The following is a 19,857-nucleotide window of genomic DNA, read 5'->3' as shown; positions in this document are numbered from 1 at the left end:
TAAGCCAAAATTAACGTGGCATAACCATGAGAGACAAACACTCGCATCATCACTAATAGAACCGCAAATATGGTTCACTAACTCTACAAAAATTTGCAAGGGAAAGACGAAACAAGCCTCCGCAATCATAGCCTTTACCAATGAATTGTCCATGTTTCGGCACGACTAATTTATTGAACTCTAACACTACCTTAAACTCGTCCTTGCACAAAAGGGAGCCAATCACAAGATTCTTGTTGATAGTAGGGACAAGCTGCACGATCTTTCTCGAAGTAAACTTCAAATCTATCATACCAACACCACGAACAGAAGCATGTGACCCATTCTCCATCAGGACGCTTGAACCTTGAACGGTCTGATAAGAAGAGAACATAGAAATGTCAGCACACACATGAACATTAGCACCCGTATCAAACCACCAAGTTATGGATTGAAACACTGAAAGAACAGTATGTAATTATTGTACCCATCCTCAGTGCTGCCAAGGGTCGTTGTTGGAGTATTTTGGGGTATCGTGAAAATCCTTAGGGAAGCACTATGGTAAACTATATCATAAATTGTAATGATAACCTTTATTGATTATATTGACCGACTAGTTTAGTAGAGGTAATCCAGATAAATCGATAGGATAAATGGCCAGGCAATGACCGTTTGACACAAGAGACTCTATACCTTAGAGAGATAGCAGCTGAAAGGACAACGAGCGAGAAAGAATACCTAATACACTTCTAAACTACCGAGCTAGCCTCACTAGAACAGACCTAGGCTTCTTCCTTGGTGACAAGAACCTAGAGCTTACTTTGGCGGCCTCAGAGAAGGACTCAGATTGGGATGAGAAGGGAGTCCAATGACAGTCGGCAACTACTGCTATGAAAACACCCGAACGTTGTGGACTACGAAGATCGGACAAGGTTGTCACCACTTGCCGACTACCACTGTGGTACCTTGGGGTGAAACACACTTTCTAGCTAGTACTAAGTCAGACACCACGTCTGCACTTGGTACTAGGATTTCTCTTGAGGCCTTCAAGAGAAATCCCCCTCAACCTTGCGAAATAACTTGAGCTCACTAGTCCGGGCGAGAAAACCCGTAAGACAAGCTCCGACAAACAAGAGAGATAACTTAAACTGAACTAGGAGATTACTTCCGCAGACAAGTACTCATACTTGAAAGATAAATGACTAGCAGAAAGTAAAGCTGACTCGAAGTAAATAAAGAAGATTACTTATGTTAATAAAGTCAAAGGAAAAGATACAAGTGCTTATACCAAGCTTCGATGACGACTCCGGATCCCCGAGACAAGGTCGACTCGACTCTAACTCCCAACTACTAACCTACTCTAGAAATAAGAGAAGAGAGAACTCCTTGGTGTGTGTGTTACAAGTGAGGATGGCAGACCCATTTATAGTAGTTCCAAGCCGGTTCAAGGGCCGGTGCTGCAGGTGTACGCTACCCTTACTTGGCTTCAACTCCATACAAAAGGGTGACCTCAGGGGCTGACATGTGGGGCCAAGTGGCCTCCCCTAAGCTGGCCGGCCTAGGGGTGCTGTCATCTGGCCACCGCCTTCGAGTGGACACCCCTGATTGCCTCCTGGTGTCAGTTCTGTTGATGCTTGGTCCAAAGATAGTTATCTGAGGCCGAGCGGCCTAGGGGAGGCCGGGCCCGTTGGCCCTCCATTTTGCTGACGTTGTAAATTAAGGCCTGTGATTGCTCCTGGGTTGGGTATCACCGACGTTTACTCATTGTTGCACTGACTTATGGGTCCTTTTGGTACTTGCCCATGCCTTCCGGGTCCGCCAACTGAATCAGGTGCCAATCCCTAGTTTAGGGGCATTGTGAGCATGTCACGTTGCTCCTGTGACAAGGATGTACCCATGTATGTTGAGGTGTCAAGCCGGCCGGCACGGTCGAGGCCGGGCAGCTTGGATTTTCTCCGTTTTCGTCCATTTTTGGGTTGTGATCTCCTGCAAGCACAAATCATCCAAAAACTGTGGAACTTATTAGGATTAAATAAAATATGCATGGAACATTGTACAAAAGCTCATTTTATTCCCGAGAAGTTGACGATCAGAACGGGAAATAATGGTCGTCAACCGTCGTCATGTTGACATCCTTGGATCCTCCTGATCCATGACAAGCCTTCTGTCCCTTGCAGTCTGCATGGTTGGGACAGTCCCTTGAGAGGTGTCCCAAACCGTTGCAAGTGTAACAGTTCATCTTAGCTAGGTTCTTCCCTTTTCTTCTTCTCCTCCTCCTCTTCTTCTCCTCCTCCTCTTCTTCTTCTACTTAAAGGTAGTAGTCTTGTTAAGCTTGACTTGTTTATTCTTCCCTTTGTTCTTGTGTGTGGGAACTTTTGCACCATGTGGGCTCTGGAATGAACCTCTCATTTCTAAGCAGCATCCTTAGCCCGAGCCTTATCTTCAACATCAAAAGACGCTATCAGATTTTGAACTGATAACTCCTGTCTTTTATGTTTCAAAGTCGTGGTGAAGTCCTTCCAAGAAGAAGGAAACTTTGCAATCACGCACCCAACCACAAACTTGTCGGGTAAAGGACAATTTAGGAGCTCAAGTTCCCTCATGATGCTCACTACCTCATGAGCCTGTTCCACGACATTACGGTTGTTCACCATCCTGTAGTTATGAAAAGTCTCCATAAGGTAGAGTTCACTGCCTGCATTTGACGCATCATACTCTGCAATAAGTTCATCCCACAGTCCCTTTGCATCAGTATGGTGCATGTATGCATCATATACCTTGTTATCAAGAACACTAAATATGCATCCGATGAAGAGATCATTGGCATCCGTGAACTTCTTCTGCTCTTTAGCAGTTAGTTCACCTTCAGGCTTGCCAAGTCTCGCATCCCACACATGCATAGCTCTAAACCAGAGACCGACTTTGATAAGCCATCTCTTGAAGTGCACACTAGTAAATTTATCTGGCCTCATTGTCTCAGCAACACCAGCCATCGTAAAGTTATCAACAGATTGCTTATAATAAGGTTTTTGGATTGTTGAATTATTAGACAATTGCATTATTAAATTCCAAAATAAATAAATCATGAACATTATAAGATCTAGTATGGACAACTCTATCATACTAGCGACAAGACACAACATAATCGTGATCTCAAAAAATATGATTAAAAATTAGATTAAATAACTATGCATGTACTAAGCAGGTGTTGTTGGGAAGACAAACGGTGCTAATGTGACGAAGACGGTCCTGCGGACGGAGTGCAGTAGACGGTGTTGCAGACGATGATACGCTGCATCGCCTGACTTGGACGGAGGAGGAGCCGTGGTGAAGATCTTGAGCAGTCGCGCTTGGCGCTTCCCAAAAACCTTATTCATTCTCTCTCGGTGCAGGATCGCAAGGATGAAGTGTCCCGGAGACCTACTCTCCCGTTCACCGGTGCACACCGACGCTCAGGATGGAGAAGGCTACAACGGCGGCGCAGTAGCGAGAGAAGGCAAAACCCTAGCTTGAATTGGTGCACTTTCGGTGGTGGCCGATGGTTCTCATATATAGGGAAGTGGGCCTTTGAGATTTTATTTGGAATTGCTGAAAATCCATTAGGGCAGGCCCAAATTCCAACAGGATTATATGTACGTGTATCATGCTTAAAAAATAATGATTTTAGGCTATGCTCTTTCAATTTTCTTCAGTTTCCTCACGTCTAGTGCACTAGTGGTACTGAGCTTCAAGTAGCAGTGGTATAGTTTCTCCTTTTTTTTAGAAAATGGAATTCAGTTTCCGGCCTCTATAGCGGTATAGTTTTTTTTTTTTTTGAACTACAGCGGTATAGTTTCTGATTGAACATGTACATGATTCGTAGACAACTTATTACTGAGCGAGTCTTTCCTCCCTAGAGGTTGTGGGTTACCTTAAAAGAGTAATAATGTCTGTTGTAAAATATCACCACCTTCTGTCATTTTATATTACTACAACCAGGGTTTTCCTTACTGGTAAGGAAAAAAACCGGAGGTCAGCGAGAAACGCGTTTATCGAATTTCTCGGAAAATTATCGGATTTGCCATTTTGATTTCGGATGAAATTTAGAAAAAAAATCTCAATTTATGCAGGAAGTAACCTAGATTATTTCCAAACAATCTAATAGTATAAACAAGATACAACAATACATATAAATATGACTTTCTTGCCACAACAAACAGTCTGTTTAATATGGCCACCGCTATCGCCATGGCTTCCTATGAAGTCGTGGAGGGACCGAGAGAGATGGGGAATGGAATATGAATAAGATTTAGTGTTAGGAGGCAGCGGGGTGGCCTGATATTTGGCTGCACCAATTTAGTTTGGGCGGATATTCAAAAGGGCCGAAAATTTCGGGCGATAAGTAAAAAAACCGGACCCCGCCGAGAAACAGGATTTTCGGTTTTCTCGGAAAATTCTCGCCGAGAAATTTTTCCTTGACTACAACACATGCAAAACAAGCATGACCAGCTAAATCAGAACAATTCACGTAACCGGACATTCAGGGATCAAACGCCGGGACCTCGCAGGTTGGCCCCCGAGCAGCTTGGTACAACATTCTTGGGATGAGGCTCCTGTACTTGTCCTCCATCCTCTTCTCCAACAAGTACGAGATGATACGCTCGACCTCCGATTTAACATGCATGTAGAGATCATTCGCAGCCTGCTTATCAGTCAGGACGTCCTGCCTGCCCTTCGTTGGAATCGGCTTCCCGAACTGGTAATAGAACCGTCCTGGCATTTTCAGATACAGACCCGGGAAGAACACCTCATGATCAACGTCCTCCCTGAAAGAGCAGCATTTCAGCAAACATTCAGGAGCCGTTAGCGTAAGGAGTTGTCAGATACTCGAGACATCAAAACTCAAAGAAGAAGCAATTTGCTAGTGTGCACCTTAGCTTCAGATGATTGCTATACGCTTGCATCATTTCCTTACCAAAGGGTGCACTCCGGATATCTTCGAAGGTACAAAGCAGCTGCAGATCATTGTTTTCAGGTATGCGTATTAGCTATGTATCTTGAGATTATTCTGAACGTTTTTACATTGTCAAGAATGCCCATTCCTTCCTTTTTGTGCCTAATTTCTTATATTTTTCAAAAGAAAAACTGCATCCTGCCAAATACCAATAATGCTTATTCTTAGGTTTTGACCAAATGCCTAACTAGTTGGAAAACAGCAGGGGATATGGCGGAGCATACTTCTAGCAGATCATCCTCTCCGACGACTCCAAAAGGCACAATTGTAGCGTTAAACTGTGCTGCCAGCCTGACAAATTCGGCCTGAGATGGCCAGAACAACCTATGCTCTTCCCCCTGCAAAAAGAATTCATGCGAATCAGCTGGACACATTTCAGTAATCAAGCACACAAAATTTAATGTTTGATTATTTTGCGTTTTTGCAGATGATCTCTGCCCAACTCAATGCATAACAACTAACAAGCAAAAAGACGAGCAAAGTAAAACCTTGCAATGGAGCGCCTCCCGGTGGCCGCCGGGGTAGAGGAGCACGAACTCGCCGGCGCTCAGCAGCTGGTAGATGTACTTGTACATCATGGGCACGCCACCCCACAGGTTGAGGAAGTCGAAGAAGTCGTGGCCCTCCGACCACGCCCTTTTCTTGTTTGGGAACAGCAGCGTGTGCGCGATGCCGCGCACGACGATCCCCTTCAGGCGCAGGAACTCTGCTGCAAGCGAGATCAGCTCGATCCCCAGAAGCATGTGGTTGCCGACGAGAAGCACAGGGCCGTCTTGGGGTACTCCGGCCAGACCCCTCACAACCGTGCCGTCTTCCAAAGTGGAGTACATCGCTGGGCAGGTCCTGAATCTGAGATCACTGCAATTTGTTACATGAGAATATCGTGTCAGTCGTTTCGAAGCTGTACAATGTGTTCAGGGTTCGGTCAGACGTGAAGAGTTTAACAGGCAATCATTCCGGTTACCGGGTAGCTTTGTCTACTTCATTCAGCTCAGTCGCAGATGGAGGGATGTAGTCGAAAACCCGGTGGTGCCGCCTTGAATGGCGGTAGAGATCGGTGCACTTAATGATGGATGCGACATGAACACCGTACTCCTGAAATGTATCCTGAATTGTATCATTTTGTCTGTTCAAGTGTATTTTCTCTTGTTTCAGTTGAAAAAATTTACGGTGATCTACTCGTCAGATAAACCTTACCAACAGTAAGCTGTGCCCATGCTTGTCAAAAAAATAGACTTTGCATTTTGGTAGCAGGTTCTGTAATCTGTCAGCTTCAGCTTTGCTTGGAAGTAACTTGTCACCACAGCTGACAAAAAGCATACCAAGATAAAAGTTATTGTCCAATGATGTGATGGAATTTCTCAAGTGACAAGCTTCAGTGAAATATGAAGCAGTTAACTGAAAGCCTTAAAGCAGCTGATAAACCTGGCAAGCAGTAGCACTTCAGCTTGAACTGATTGTAGACGATAATTGGCATAAGAGGCAGCCCGTTTGATCAGCTTCATTTTCCATTTCAGTGTATCCTCAGGTATCTTGTCCAGTATGTTCTACAATGGAAGGATAACATTTTGATCGCAGCTTAGAAAGGATTATAAGCCAAGTGCAAGGAAATTGGTTCATTTCTAGAATTATTTCTACATCTCTATTTATCATTTATTGAAATGGACCCAATAGTAAGAGGTGAGGGAAACAGTAAATACTGAATGCTTCAGGAAAGATGACATGTTACTTGTCAATCTGTTCAGTGCTGCTAAAGGATGCTTCCCATTTATCATGCTACTCACTGCCATGTGCACTTCATTGTCTGGTCTCATGATCAGGAAGAACAGAAGCACCAGCACACAGTAAAATTACACATGCAATCATTGACAAACATAAGACAAGCACAAAAAAAGGTGTGCCATTATATGTGCATTTACTCTTAATGAAAATTAATATAGTTCACCTGTAAGGATTTATATTAAATGCTATAACAAATTCACAAGCTAGTACTGTAGTCAACAAGTAACTTTTAGTTAATTAGATTTATTTCCTTGCATTTCAATTTTATTACCTATCCCTATGCTTTTATTTATCACTTTTGTGCTACAACCTACAAGGTTACTTACCGATGTTGTAGTTCAATAGAGCTGTAATTGCCATACAGGCTTGACCTGAGAACAGACTGAAAAACGATAGAAGCTGCTGTATGCCTGACTTCTCATATGATGTTGCTTTTGCATTAAGAAAGAAAGAAAAGCTTATAGGTAATGTTCCATTAATAAACTAAAAAGATCCATGTAGTAACTAACATGTAATCTAGCAAATACCTGGATTTACTAGCACCAGTATCAAATCAATGTGTGGATTACGAGAAGCTACTGCAAGTGCAAGGCATCCTCCGAAAGAATTCCCCAATAGATAGATGGGCTTATTGGGAGAAGTGGCATGCTCCTTTCTTACAATATCTTCTACCATTGTAACAAGATCTGAAAAAGAAAAGCAGCTAAACCGTACAATCTTGAGAACTTTGAAGTTGGCTAACCATTTTTTATCCTGAATCATAACTAAAGTTTGAAAAAACAGATCTCAATTAAGATGGGAAAGAAACTTGCTTAGACTGAAAACGCTTCAATGAACTAATTCACAAACATATGCATACCTTCGAATGGCGTGCGATCATGTAAAGGGACGTGCATGCATCTAAGTTCGAAAATCCTGCCGACAGGAACAGTAAGTATCTGACATTATTCAGTTATCAGAAGAATAACCAGCTGAAATTATCCACAGTTACATGTTTCTTACCTTCCAAGTGCCTTGTGATGCATGAATAGCCCCATCCCCATTCCATCTACTCCTGAAAGTTTGCCATCCAAAACGCTTTGAAGCGTTACACAATGCACACTATGGAAATTCATATAACACAATTGATCACGCAACACTTATCTGCATGTTTACCAGGCAAATACAGCATTAGCGGAGCATCTTCGATAGGCGAACCGGCATCGACCGGACAAAACCAACGCGGCGGCCCACTGTCATGCTCCACCAATTCCCCAAGTGATTCGTAGTAGTAGTCTAGGTTCTTCACCGTCCGGTATCCATCGTCATACAGTGGTTCAAGCCCCCTGTACGTCGCCTGCAATCTCCCGGAATGGTTCAGCTGGCAGCTGGTCCTCTCAAGTGAGCCATGCCATTGTCGCCGTGGTCGCCAGAGAGCAGCGGCCTGCGTATGCAGAGGAGGAGACAGAGTCGCCATTGCTGTGAGCTAGAAAGCTTCTTCGGGAGTTTTTGGCATGGTTTTGGGGAGGCCCAGGAGCCAACGGAGTCATGCGTTAGGGAAGCTTCAAGGTGTGCAACGACAATAACTGAAACGGAATGAGGCACAAAGGGTGTGAGTTTGGACATTGGAGTCTTGTAGTTGTAGAGTTGCACTCCACTGTTTGAAATTTGTGTGATCCGGTCATGTGACCGGACAAAACCAATGCGTTTATCTTGCTGAACAGATAAACGTCGTCATTAAGCCTAACTGCTAAGGGCTAGTTTAATTTGCGAGCTTTTCAAATATTGAATAAAGTGTTCGTTCAAAAAAAATATTGAATAAAGGAAATAAAAACATCTGCGTAGATTTGTCTTGAAACAAATTCATTATGTTATCTATACTATAAAGATCGAAAACAATTGAAAATATTTGTTATTCAAATCGGATCCGTTATACCCCTCACGTTGGACTCACATGTCAGGGTTGAGGAAGGTGGGACGAGGTGTAGACCCATAAAAATCATATGTTAGGATGTTTCTGCCGAAAAACAACTTTTTTTTCTCACCTGACGCGGTTATACATGCCCGCCCGTACCTGTGCTGATCAGATGCCATGAGAGATCTAGGGAGACACGATAGATGCTTCGACTTGAGGACGAGCTCTGACCGAGCCTAAGAATCGGACACGTATTTGATTAGCCTAATCTGATTATGGATCTTATGTGTCCTTTGAGGGAAAAAAACTCCTTTTTCTGTGCTTCAGAGTTCTTGCAAGAATAACCATGAGGCTTCTGCTACTTTGATTCTTCTTTGTTTGTTTTTAGACCTTGATTTATATTTTCCTTGCTTTTTGTCTGTTCAAATCTGCCATCCCAAGCATCGATATGTCCAATCATGAAACCACGTTTTTCCATATATGCCTTGAGATTTGGTCCATCTATGAAATCAAGCAGCTGGTTTCTTGAATCGACCCATGTTAGACTATATTTGAATTTATTGTGATTCATCTTCATTCTCATTAGTCTTAATAGTATAAATGCAGACATGTTAAAAGCTAACTAGATTTTTAAAAATCACGTCGTGTCGCATGGCGTCTATGCTAGTAATATAAAATAATAGTCAAAGTTGCACCTTGGAAAAACCGTAAAAAGTAAAAAATGGAACCACACAAGGAGTTGTGCTATATTAGCTTTCTCCTTAACTGAGCTCAAGATATTTGATCATGCATTCATGCTCCATCAATGAACCTGAACTGGTAGCACGAGGTCTGCAATTTGTGGATGTTTTGGCATTCAATAGGTCTCCTTAAGAGATATGTTTTTCCAAGAATACCTCGGGTGGAAGCCCTATATGATGTATTGAAATTCAAGTTGAGGAGAATCCAAATCTGGGTAGTGGGATGTACACCCACACCTCACCACAATTAACTGAGCTAGGCTCAGTTCCTACATGAAGCACTAGATATTTATTGTATCTTATAACAAGAAACAAAAATTAGAAGGGGACATTGCAGGCCATCAATAAAATTAGAAGGGGCTTTTTGTCGAAAGGCAGAAAAGATATAAGGGGTGTCATTGTTTAATTGCTTGGCCTAAAGTTACTCGACCACCTGACTTGGGAGGCCTTGGAATCTGATCTACAGAAACTGGGATGGGCTTTGCGACTAAGGTGGTTGTGGCTTCAAAAAACCGAACCTGGAAAACCATGGGCCTTCTTTCCTATCCAATCTTCACCACAAGTTAAAGCCTTCTTTGCAGCTGCCACTATTTTAGAAGTGGGCAATGGCAAGAATACTTGTTTTTGGGCTGACAGATGGCTTTGTGGCCAAAATCTACAAAAGTCCTTTCCTAATCTGTTTGGAGCAGTGGCTGCTAGAGCAAGGAAAAGAAAGGTGTTTGATGCTCTCAATAATAGAACATGGGTCTCTGGCATAAGAGATGCACTTACAGTACATGTCCTGACTGAGTACATTCATCTATGGGAGCTGCTCTCAAACGTTGAGCTGCAGCTAGATGTTGAAGATACACATATGGTGCAATTCTCCACTACTGGTCAGTACACCTCAATATTGGCGTATGAAGCTCTTTTCATTGGAGCTATTCAGTTTGGTCCATAGGAGAGAGTATGGCAAAGTTGGATCCTAAGTTTTTCTTGTGGACAGCTGCACACAAAATATACTGGACAACAGATCGGTTGGAAAGAAAAGGGTTACAGCATCGTGCTGCCTACCCACTTTGTGACCAAGCTTAGGAAACAATGGACCATCTTTTAGTCTCTTGTATTTTTGCTTGGCAGATGTAGTTATCTATTCTGCAGAGATTTGGCCTACAAGTGCTGGCTCCAAACCTTGAGAATGAAAATTTTGATGAATGGTGTGCAAATGCATGTGGTAGGGTGTCTGGTCAGATGGTTAACGGATTGAACTCCATTATAATTCTGGTAGCCTAGAATTTATGGAACCACCGCAATCGGTGTGTGTTTGATGGCGCTTCCCCTAGTACTGTTAGCATCATTTCAACCAACTTTGAAGATCTGCAGTAGTGGTCCTAGGCCGGTGCTAGAGGAATTTCCTTTCTCCTCGCCCTGGTGCCTAGAGGCTTTTAGATTTTGGTCTAGTCCTGGTCTAGTCTAGTTTTTTCTTAAAGATTCAGTGTAGTTGTAATTTAGGGGGGTTACAGCCCCTTTACATCTGTAACGTTTTGGGATAAAACCCCCTCCCTTTTCTTTTTAATATAATGATGTGCAGTTCTCCTGCATGTTCGAGAAAAAAACAAGAAACAAAAAATCCAAGACGTACCGTGTATATAAATTTGTTTCAGTTTACTCTGAATTTTTTTCTGTAGTTTTCTTGCTTATTGCACAGGATCTTTTCCTCTAATTTTTTTACTTTTCTAGAATTCAGTAAAAAAAATTTCTTTTTTTCATGATTGAGACACCTTGTTAATATATAATCAGAGGAGCATTGCCCCTCCTGTTTCTTAAAAAAATATTATCAGGCTAATCACTATCAGTATACCACTTACACCCCCGTCAGAAAACTGTCAGAAAATATACACATGCAATGTTTTTCTGCATAGTACATGTAATGTACTTCTGTACAGTGTGTAAGGGAGGAAATTTCCTCTGAATGGATTGCGTAATTTGCATCTGATCAAAGAATCGCAATAAGCTTGCAGTTACAGATGTCCTGCCCTACTTTCACCGATTCTTTCACCTACTTTGTTTGTGTGAGCTTTCAAATATCCAATCACACTAACATTTCTGCACCTGATCTTCATGGTTCGAAAGTTGGAACTTGAGCAGAGACGCCCCATGTTGCCTGGTATAACGCACGCTGCGCTATACTCCTGTAAGGGTCTTCCTCCCTCTTCCTCTTTAGATATGACATTATCTCCTCCACTTCTGATTTTATGCGAAGATACACTTCATTTGCACTCTTTCTGTCTCTGACAAGGTTGTTCATTCCTTTCATTTCGATCGGTTTGCCAAATAGGTAGTAGAATCTGCCAGGTACTTTTGGGAGAACAGCAGGCAAGTGCATGTCTTGATTCCCATCCTCCCCTTTGACGCTATCCCTGAAATGAATAACGCGAATGGAACTAAGAGTTCGGTTGAGCAAGCACAAAGGTAAGGTTTGATCATTCTGTTTTGGTTTTGGAGAAATAGATTGACGTCTGACCTCACTCTGTCAGTTTCTTTGTTGACTGACTCTATCCATTCCCGAAGGCCAGGGATGTTTTTCTGATCATTATAATCCACAACCAACTGCAGAGTGATTATTTGCATCAGCATGTGGTACAGAAACATAATTACAAATTTGCAATAGCATGACTTGTAGCCCATAGGCATCATGTACTTTTTCAGACAAAGGAATAATGAAGCAAAACATCTAAAGCTAGCCATTTTCTATGGTATTTTAAGCTTAGAGCATGGTACTTTCAGATTTATACGGTAGATCAAAGACATGGATCAACAGATACCTACCTCTAGAACATCATCCTCTCCTACACACCCAAAGGGTATGACAGTAACACCAAACCGTGCAGCCATTCTTACAAATTCTGGTTGATCCGGCCAAAACAACTTGTATTCTTCGTTCTGAAAAATTAAGTAGATATAGTAAGGAGTAAGCAAAAGGTGGTCCACAAATTGGAGTTCAAGTAGCAGTTATTCTTTTTCATAGGGATACCAGCTAGCTCATTTTGAGTTTATGTTATTAGCACATAGTAATTGGAAATCTTTGAGATAATAATTTCATATGCAATTAATGGTTCAATCAAGGCTAGTAGTGGAGAAATTGGTCAAGTCAAGCAAACCTTTCTATGCAGAGCTTCCCGAACACCGCCAGGATAAAGCAGAACAAATTCATTCCTCTCAAATAACCTGTACATATTGATTGGGGTGACCGGTAGTCCACCATACATAGAAACTGTATCTAACCGAGATAATTCCTGGCGCGAAGACTCAAATTTTGTTCCAAACAAAAGTGGATGAGCCAAGCCACGAACAATTTTTTTCTTCTCCCTCAGGAACTCTTCATACAGTGGACTCAATTCAATACCCATGAGCGCATGATAGCCCACAAACAAGACAGGACCCTTATCAGGAATGCCAGATAGACTACGGACAATTTTTCCATTCTTCAGGGTAGACATCATAACTGGGCTCAGTGCAAGGTGAAAAAGTCTGCAGAAAATTCAGTTTGCAATTTTCCAATAATAACAAAAAGACTAGAATAGAACTTTCAGCATTTCATCACATACTTGTGATCCTCGTCAAATGTTTTCTTGAACTCACTTAAAGTAGGAGGGAGATAATCGGTTACAAAATCCCTTTGTCTTCCACGGCGATACATGTTTACTCCCTTTATGACAGATAACAGATTGACACCATCCTCCTGTACAAGTACATTTTCACTTTCAGAATTGCAGGGAAAAGAATGCACGGCTTGGTACAAACATTACAATTTGATGGAAACAACAGAAGAATTATTAGTGTGATGCGTTATACCAAGAGTAGCGTATGGCCATTGTCCTTGAAGTATCGAACTCTGCAGTTCTTCAGTGCCTTGAAAAGACGATCTGCTTCATCTCTGCTTGGTAGAAGGTTGTCGCTACCGCTGAATACAGGTATACACTATGAGACCAGACATGTGGGGCTAAAAGTCAGCAGACTACAAAACCACAGGGTATACACAGGAAGTATTAATCCAAGGACCTGGCAAGAAGTAGAACTTCTGCTTGTACAGCATGAAGTCGAGAATTTGCATAGGCAGCTCCAGTCTTAAGAAGTTTGAGTTTCCACAAAAGAGTATCCCTTGGTATAATATCTGGCAATTCCTAAGGTAAAAAAAACATGGGATCAAAATGAATAAATGCAGTTTGATTTGTAACTGATCTCATAATCGAAGGACAGAATGAAGATAAACTTCCAAGATAGTAACTTAAAAAGAAATACATACTTATTCTGTCATTTAGACAGATACAATACAATATAATGCACTGCTAAAAGTAATGTTTGTCACACATTTTCGTGAAGAGAGGATTAAATTATAGAAGAATACAATTCTGTCCAAAATGTTCTGCACAAGTGCACATTAGTTGTAAGAGTGAGAACTGATCTGATGAATGATAAGTGCCAAGCGCACTCTTAAAGCCTTAGAGCAATCTAGTCGAGTTAGACACTTTTTTCTCAACTTGCAGGAGAGCTGCCTGTCATTATATTAAGGAGAAATAACAGATAGAGTTAGAATCGAGAAACAAGCAAACAAGGACCACAGGTCACCTGATCAATGAACACTAAGCGCCACCGGACTTAATAGACAGCAACAATCAGGAATATAATTATCGATATATTAACATTCAGGTTCGGGCTTAATCGACTTAGAAACTTAGACTTTCCTGATGTTGAGGTTTAGCTGTTGGGCTGCGTCATTATTCATGTGTAGTGTGATTGTTAATCTAAACTAAGTCTAAGTTTGTTTGTTAATCCAAACTAAGTGTGTTGGTGTGTGTCTCTCTCTAACAGAAGAGCTTGTGTACTTGGCCAGCTTTTTTTTTATTACAAAGAAACGCAACTCTCTTGCCTGTTTGAGAATAGAAAAGGATTAATCTGATAATATGTATGAAGTTCAGAAATATTGGCATTCCGAAAGTTTGGACAAAGGTGCGAAAAACTAACCGAAAGTAAAGGTAGCATTGAAGTGAGACTATCTGACAATTTCTGTAGAGTTTCTGGAGGAGATAGATTGTTTTCAATGCTAACCGAAGCCATCTTCAGGGGGTCACCTGTTGAAACACATCCGTAGAAGTAAGAAAATAGAGAAAAGATACATTGTTTTTTTACTTTCTACACTGATCACAGCTCTAGTATATTTTCTACCACCGAGAAATGCAAGTGGCCTTTGCCTTTTGAACGCCACAAAAAATGAAAATCTAAAAGATAGATGCTGTTAAATAACAAGAGCTTATGAGGAAAAGAAATAAAGGTGGATGGCCCCCAAAAAATCCATCAATTAATTTTGAATAAGTCTCCAAAATTTCAAGTAAATATTACTACCAAATTGTTTGGCAACATCCAAATAAATTTGAGTACAATAAGCACATCTTCCCTTTTTTGTATAGTACTTACTATGGTGTGATTTATCACAAAGAAAAATAAATGTCAACAACTTTCCGGTGACACTCATATTGGCACGGGCGAGTTTGAACATGAAGACACAAAGGTTAGCTTGAACCAAATGGAAAATGGACTCAAAGCGCCGAAACAAGATTACCAATACACTCTCGTTGAAATGATCAAAATAGACATATGGATCGCTTAAATCAGACTCCATGCAAGCTCTCTTGTGGGCTGGTGGCGACGGGAGTGCGCTCTCAGTCACCAACCCGGGTTCAAAACTTGCATTCTCTTAATATCGAAGCGCGGGGCAGTCTTCCCTTCCCGCCAAGCTTTTTTTTAAAATCGACCTCCTAATGAGAGAGTTTTGGCAACAAAAAATGACATGCGCTGCTAACACCGATTAAATCAATCAAATAAGTTGGTCAATTTTCTGTTGGTTCTGAGGGTCAAAATTGCAGAATGGATAACACCGTTGGATAGCTCTCATCAGTTTAATTGAAATGGACATGTGGATGACCCCAATCAGATATGGCTGATGGAAGGTGAGGTGCTAAAATCGACAGACTAATCCATTGATAGCTATAAGTTGAGTGAAGAATGAGTCGGTCAATGAAGAGGGTTTATGGGTTTCTGTACAGTATCTCATACTAATCCTGTGCTTATTCGACTGAATGGGCCAGTCATTTCAGAGAGGTTAAGAAGGATTCTTTACCCTCACCGATTGATTCGATCAAAAAGGTCGGTCACAATGGGGGATAAGTCGGTCATTCCAAAGCCAAAACAGAGCCAAGATCAAGTCGAGCCGAGGATCACTAATTGAGTCGGTCAAATACATTTTGGACCCCTACTATTCGGTCATCAGTTTTTGGCATCACCAGATGGACCAGTCATTGACTAAATTTGCTGGTTTCAACATGTTTTCAAAATCTACTCAGATTTAGACTTTCCATAGCCCATGTATTGTTGGTTTGGCACTCTTTGGTGCGCCTCTTACCTTTTGGACAAGTCCTGCATCAACCATGAGCGAATATATCAAACACAATTACTTATTTTTCTCTTTGCCCCTATTTTTCCAACCCTAGTTGTTGTTCATTCTTCGTCTCAACGGTGACCTAAGATGCCCTAGCTGGCCTGCCGAGGGCACTCCATTGGCTGCCACACCCTGATGCAGTCCCTCTGGGGTGCACTGTTCTTCAGATTCAAATCCTGGCGTGTCTTGCGCATCACGGTCACCGTTGAGGGCACTCGGTGCGTTTGCAGTGTAGGACACATCTTCGTGCCAACACTTTCCTCTCTCCTATTTGCATTTATGCACCTTTTAGGTTTTTTAAATTATTATGAATGCCCCTGTTTTTTTTCATCTTGGCAAAATAGTGACCTAGTAGGGGTGGCAGAAAAAAGAAATGGAAGCTACATAATGCTGAAAAAGAGCAATGATAGATTCTATGGTTGCAGAAAAGGAAATTAGAGATCAAACCAGTAGCAAAAGAATTGTCAATAAAGAGACCTTTTTGTATAGTAGTACAATGGGATATTATAGTTCAAATCAGTTTGCAAAAGTTAAATTTCTCTACAATAATGTGGAACAAGAATTGCATTTTAATATTAAATGTACTATGAAAGAAATTATTTATGAACATTCAAGACTAACTTTCTTATGTAAAAGTGAAAGAAGGTCAGCATTATGCTGTTCAGTTGATGCAGATTGGAAAAGGCTGATCTGGATTGATGAGTATTTAAAAATTCAGCCCTTGTTTAGATGCATAAAGTTTTGGCTGTAAAACACTGTAGCATTTCCGTTTGTATTTGATAATTATTGTCCCGCTATGGGTTAACTAGGCTCAAAAGATTCGTCTCGCAAATTATAGACAAACTGTGTAATTAGTTATTTTGTTTAGCTACATTTAATACTTCATGCATGCGTTCAAAGATTCGATGTGATGGAGAATCTTGTAAAGTTTTGGAATTTTGAATGCATCTAAACAAGGAGTCAAATAAGAACTAACAGGAGGCATACCCATGACAAAACTGAGAAGATACGGAACTGTAACATGAAACTCGCTTGGCATTGATTCCAAAAGAGGCAATATGGGCTGTAATGGAGTCTTTGCAAATGATGTAGCTGGAAAAGAAAAACAGGTTAGTTGGAAACAAAGACAGAAAAAAAAGGTATTAGGAAAAGAATCTATTTTAATCAAATGTTAAACTGAAAACGATCACCTGCCTGGATTTACTAGTATGAGAAGCAAGTCAATTTGTGGATTACGAGCTGCCACTGCCACTGCAAGGCATCCACCAAATGAATCTCCAACGAGGTATATTGGTCTGTTAGGTGATAAATCATGCTCATGCTTGATAGTATTTTCAACGGTTTGTAGTAACCCTGCAGTCACAAATATCAGAAAGAGAGAGGATTTTTGGATTACTCATCCCTCAACCTCTTGAACAAATGAAACGCAATTCAACAATTGGCCTTCCTAATTTTTATTCTCTAAATAATAGCTACACATTTCCTCTCATAATATCAGAAAGATTTTCTTTTGGTATCTCCAAAGAGGAGTTATCCTAACAAAAGATAATCTAGTGAGGAAGAATTGGAAGGGGAGTTTGAAGTGTTGCTTCTGTAACTGTAATGAATCGATTACACATCTCCTCTTTGACTGTCACCATGCAAAGGAGATTTGGAGGATAGTCTATTTAGCTACAGGGTTAACCCCGCCAAGATCAGTTTTCCATATGCTAGGGAATTGGCTCTCAAATTTTAGTGACAAGGAGAGGCGTGTCATGTTGGTGGGGGCAGCTGCATTGTGTTGGGCTATTTGGAGATGTCGTAATGATATTATTTTTAACAAAACCAAGTATTCTCCATTTATATAGGCTATTTTCAGGGGGGACCTACTGGTTGCGTCTATGGGTGCACCTACAGCATGAAGATATGATGAATGTGCTATTCCGAAGGACGAGTCTTGCTTTGGAGACCGTCGCCTTGGAAATAGCCAATCGGGGGTGGAAGCATAACCTCAGGATTGGTTTAGATTATTTTCTCTTTATTTCTCCCAATTCGACCATGGATGGTTTTGTTTTGTAATAATCTTTTGGCCATATACACTGGGCTAGAACTCGTTTCCATTATTAAAAAAAAATAATAGCTACACAACTATAGAATAGGGATGCAGACTGGATGAACCAAGTTTTGTCAAGCAACATCATACCTTCAAATGGTGTACGATCATTGACTGGTATGTGCAAGCAACGAACCTCGAATACTCTACAGAATTAAGAAAGGAGGAAAAAAGAGTTAAAAATGAGGTTGACTCAACAAGCTCCATGAGTGCCACAAGCAAAGAATGGCAGCTAGAGAAGATGGAGATGATAACAGGAATATTAAAAATTACTTGGACTTGATGGCATCGACTTTTTTTTCGAAACAATAAAGTTTAGCATACCAATTATAGTTGGTGAAACTGTGATATGAGTAAAACGCTAGTTCAGATTCAGATCATAATATTCAGTTTGTTCCATTGAGTAGCGGTTCCTAGATGCAGTGGTTGGAAGAGACAAGACAAAACAAGAAGGAAACAGAGGCAGACAACTTTTGTCACATGGGCAAGAAAAGTAAGAGGAATCAACATCTAGTGGATCAATCACTAGTGGACTGGTTAGTCATCTTATCTTCTTCTTTCATAACTTCGTAGACAATGACTGCACGGCTGAACTAGTAATCAGAATTCAGGATCAGAGGGCAGTCCTTTCTGATTGACTTGGAACAAACTTGGATACTCCGCTACCATGAGTCAGTGACACGAACAAAGCATACTAGCATAGACACGTACACATCACATGTAAAAACAGAGGAAAATAAAAGCAATTGCTACTCGTTTCGTAATTCCATTGAAGTTTGCAGGAAGAAAACTGGTAAGGTTTTCCTTTTAAAAAAGGGAAATTGGTAAGGTTTGCAGAGCATGGATACATGAGCTGGAAGAAGTTTTCTCCAAACCAGCTACACCTATCATTGGAAAATGGTAAAGAACAAAAAAAAATTGTTCATCTGTGAAAAGAAAGGAAAAGACTCACTTGCCCAACGACTTGTGGTGCAGGATGAGCCCCATTCCGACGCCATCCGTTCCTGCAGTGTTGTCAATTCGCTGCTCAGCCATCATCAAAGAAACACAGGCATGGAGTCCAGAATGGTTTCTCCATTTGGGTATGTGCAGACGTGGTAGTGATTGATCTGTCGTGGCCACTGGCCAGCTCAGGGACCGCGTACCTGGCAGGAAGAGCAGCAGCGGCGCGCCGTCCACCGCCGGGCGGCCGCACTCGACGGGGCAGAACCAGCGCGGCGGGCCGCCGTCGTCCCTGGACACGGCCTTGGCCGCCGCGAAGTAGTCCTTGACGGTGACGCCGCCGAAGCCGTCGTCGTAGAGGGCGTGCAGCCCCTTGTTCTCTTCCTTCTCCGCCGCCGCCGCATCGTCCTTCACCTTCTCCTTCCTCTCCACCGGGGGCCCTGCCACGCCATCCAGCGCCGTCGAGGCCACAGACGGCGACTCCAGGGAGCTCGCGCGGAGGCCGAAACGCCGGTGGCGTCGGGCCCTGCGGCGGCCGGCCCCGACGATGGCCGGGAGAGGGTGGAGCGCGGCGACGGGCATGGCCACGGCTCACGGCGGCTAGGCCTGGGCGGGAAGACGGAAGAAGAAACAGAGGAGCAGGGGAGCTGGAGAGGTAGGGAGCGGATGGGGCGGGCACTGACGATTGCTATTAGTTTTTGTTACGAGTGTGAATGGTCGGGGTGGCCACTGTGGCGTGGTGCACGTACGTTGGCGAGCGTGCGAGAGGCACTGACAGGGGACACACCGATTGGGCAGAATGGGTAAAGGCCTTTTGTGTTTTCTATTTTCTAGGGTAAGGAGGCCTTCTCACATTATTGGGCGGCACGTGTCAATGACGTAGCCGTCGGTTTTATCTTTTTCAGGTGAATTGAATCTCATATGAAAATAAAATGATTTTTTATTTTCGCAAAAAAAAGA

At 42.0% G+C, this 19,857-nt stretch overlaps 2 protein-coding genes across 2 annotated transcripts; both read right to left on the bottom strand.

Moving 5' to 3' along the window:
* Positions 1-4,079: 4,079 nt before the first annotated feature.
* Positions 4,080-7,434, bottom strand: LOC120676975 (acyltransferase-like protein At1g54570, chloroplastic). The gene is made up of 10 exons (XM_039958321.1): positions 7,282-7,434; positions 7,081-7,185; positions 6,673-6,776; positions 6,398-6,519; positions 6,170-6,278; positions 5,937-6,067; positions 5,461-5,830; positions 5,197-5,310; positions 4,891-4,973; positions 4,080-4,784 (listed from the first exon to the last, which is right to left on the bottom strand). The coding sequence occupies exons 1-10, from the start codon at positions 7,427-7,429 to the stop codon at positions 4,499-4,501; spliced, it is 1,572 nt and encodes a 523-aa protein (XP_039814255.1). The 5' UTR covers positions 7,430-7,434; the 3' UTR covers positions 4,080-4,498.
* Positions 7,435-11,242: 3,808 nt separating this feature from the next.
* On the bottom strand, positions 11,243-19,608 carry LOC120672754 (acyltransferase-like protein At1g54570, chloroplastic). The gene is made up of 13 exons (XM_039953322.1): positions 19,101-19,608; positions 18,908-18,959; positions 18,046-18,101; positions 17,058-17,216; positions 16,851-16,955; positions 14,393-14,499; positions 13,430-13,551; positions 13,223-13,331; positions 12,976-13,109; positions 12,529-12,898; positions 12,197-12,310; positions 11,892-11,977; positions 11,243-11,787 (listed from the first exon to the last, which is right to left on the bottom strand). The coding sequence occupies exons 1-13, from the start codon at positions 19,477-19,479 to the stop codon at positions 11,487-11,489; spliced, it is 2,094 nt and encodes a 697-aa protein (XP_039809256.1). The 5' UTR covers positions 19,480-19,608; the 3' UTR covers positions 11,243-11,486.
* Between the last annotated feature and the right edge of the window lie 249 nt (positions 19,609-19,857).

Source organism: Panicum virgatum, chromosome 5N (genome assembly GCF_016808335.1).
Source record: "Panicum virgatum strain AP13 chromosome 5N, P.virgatum_v5, whole genome shotgun sequence".
Classification (NCBI taxonomy): domain Eukaryota; kingdom Viridiplantae; phylum Streptophyta; class Magnoliopsida; order Poales; family Poaceae; genus Panicum; species Panicum virgatum.
This window is presented reverse-complemented; position numbering and strand designations above follow the sequence as displayed.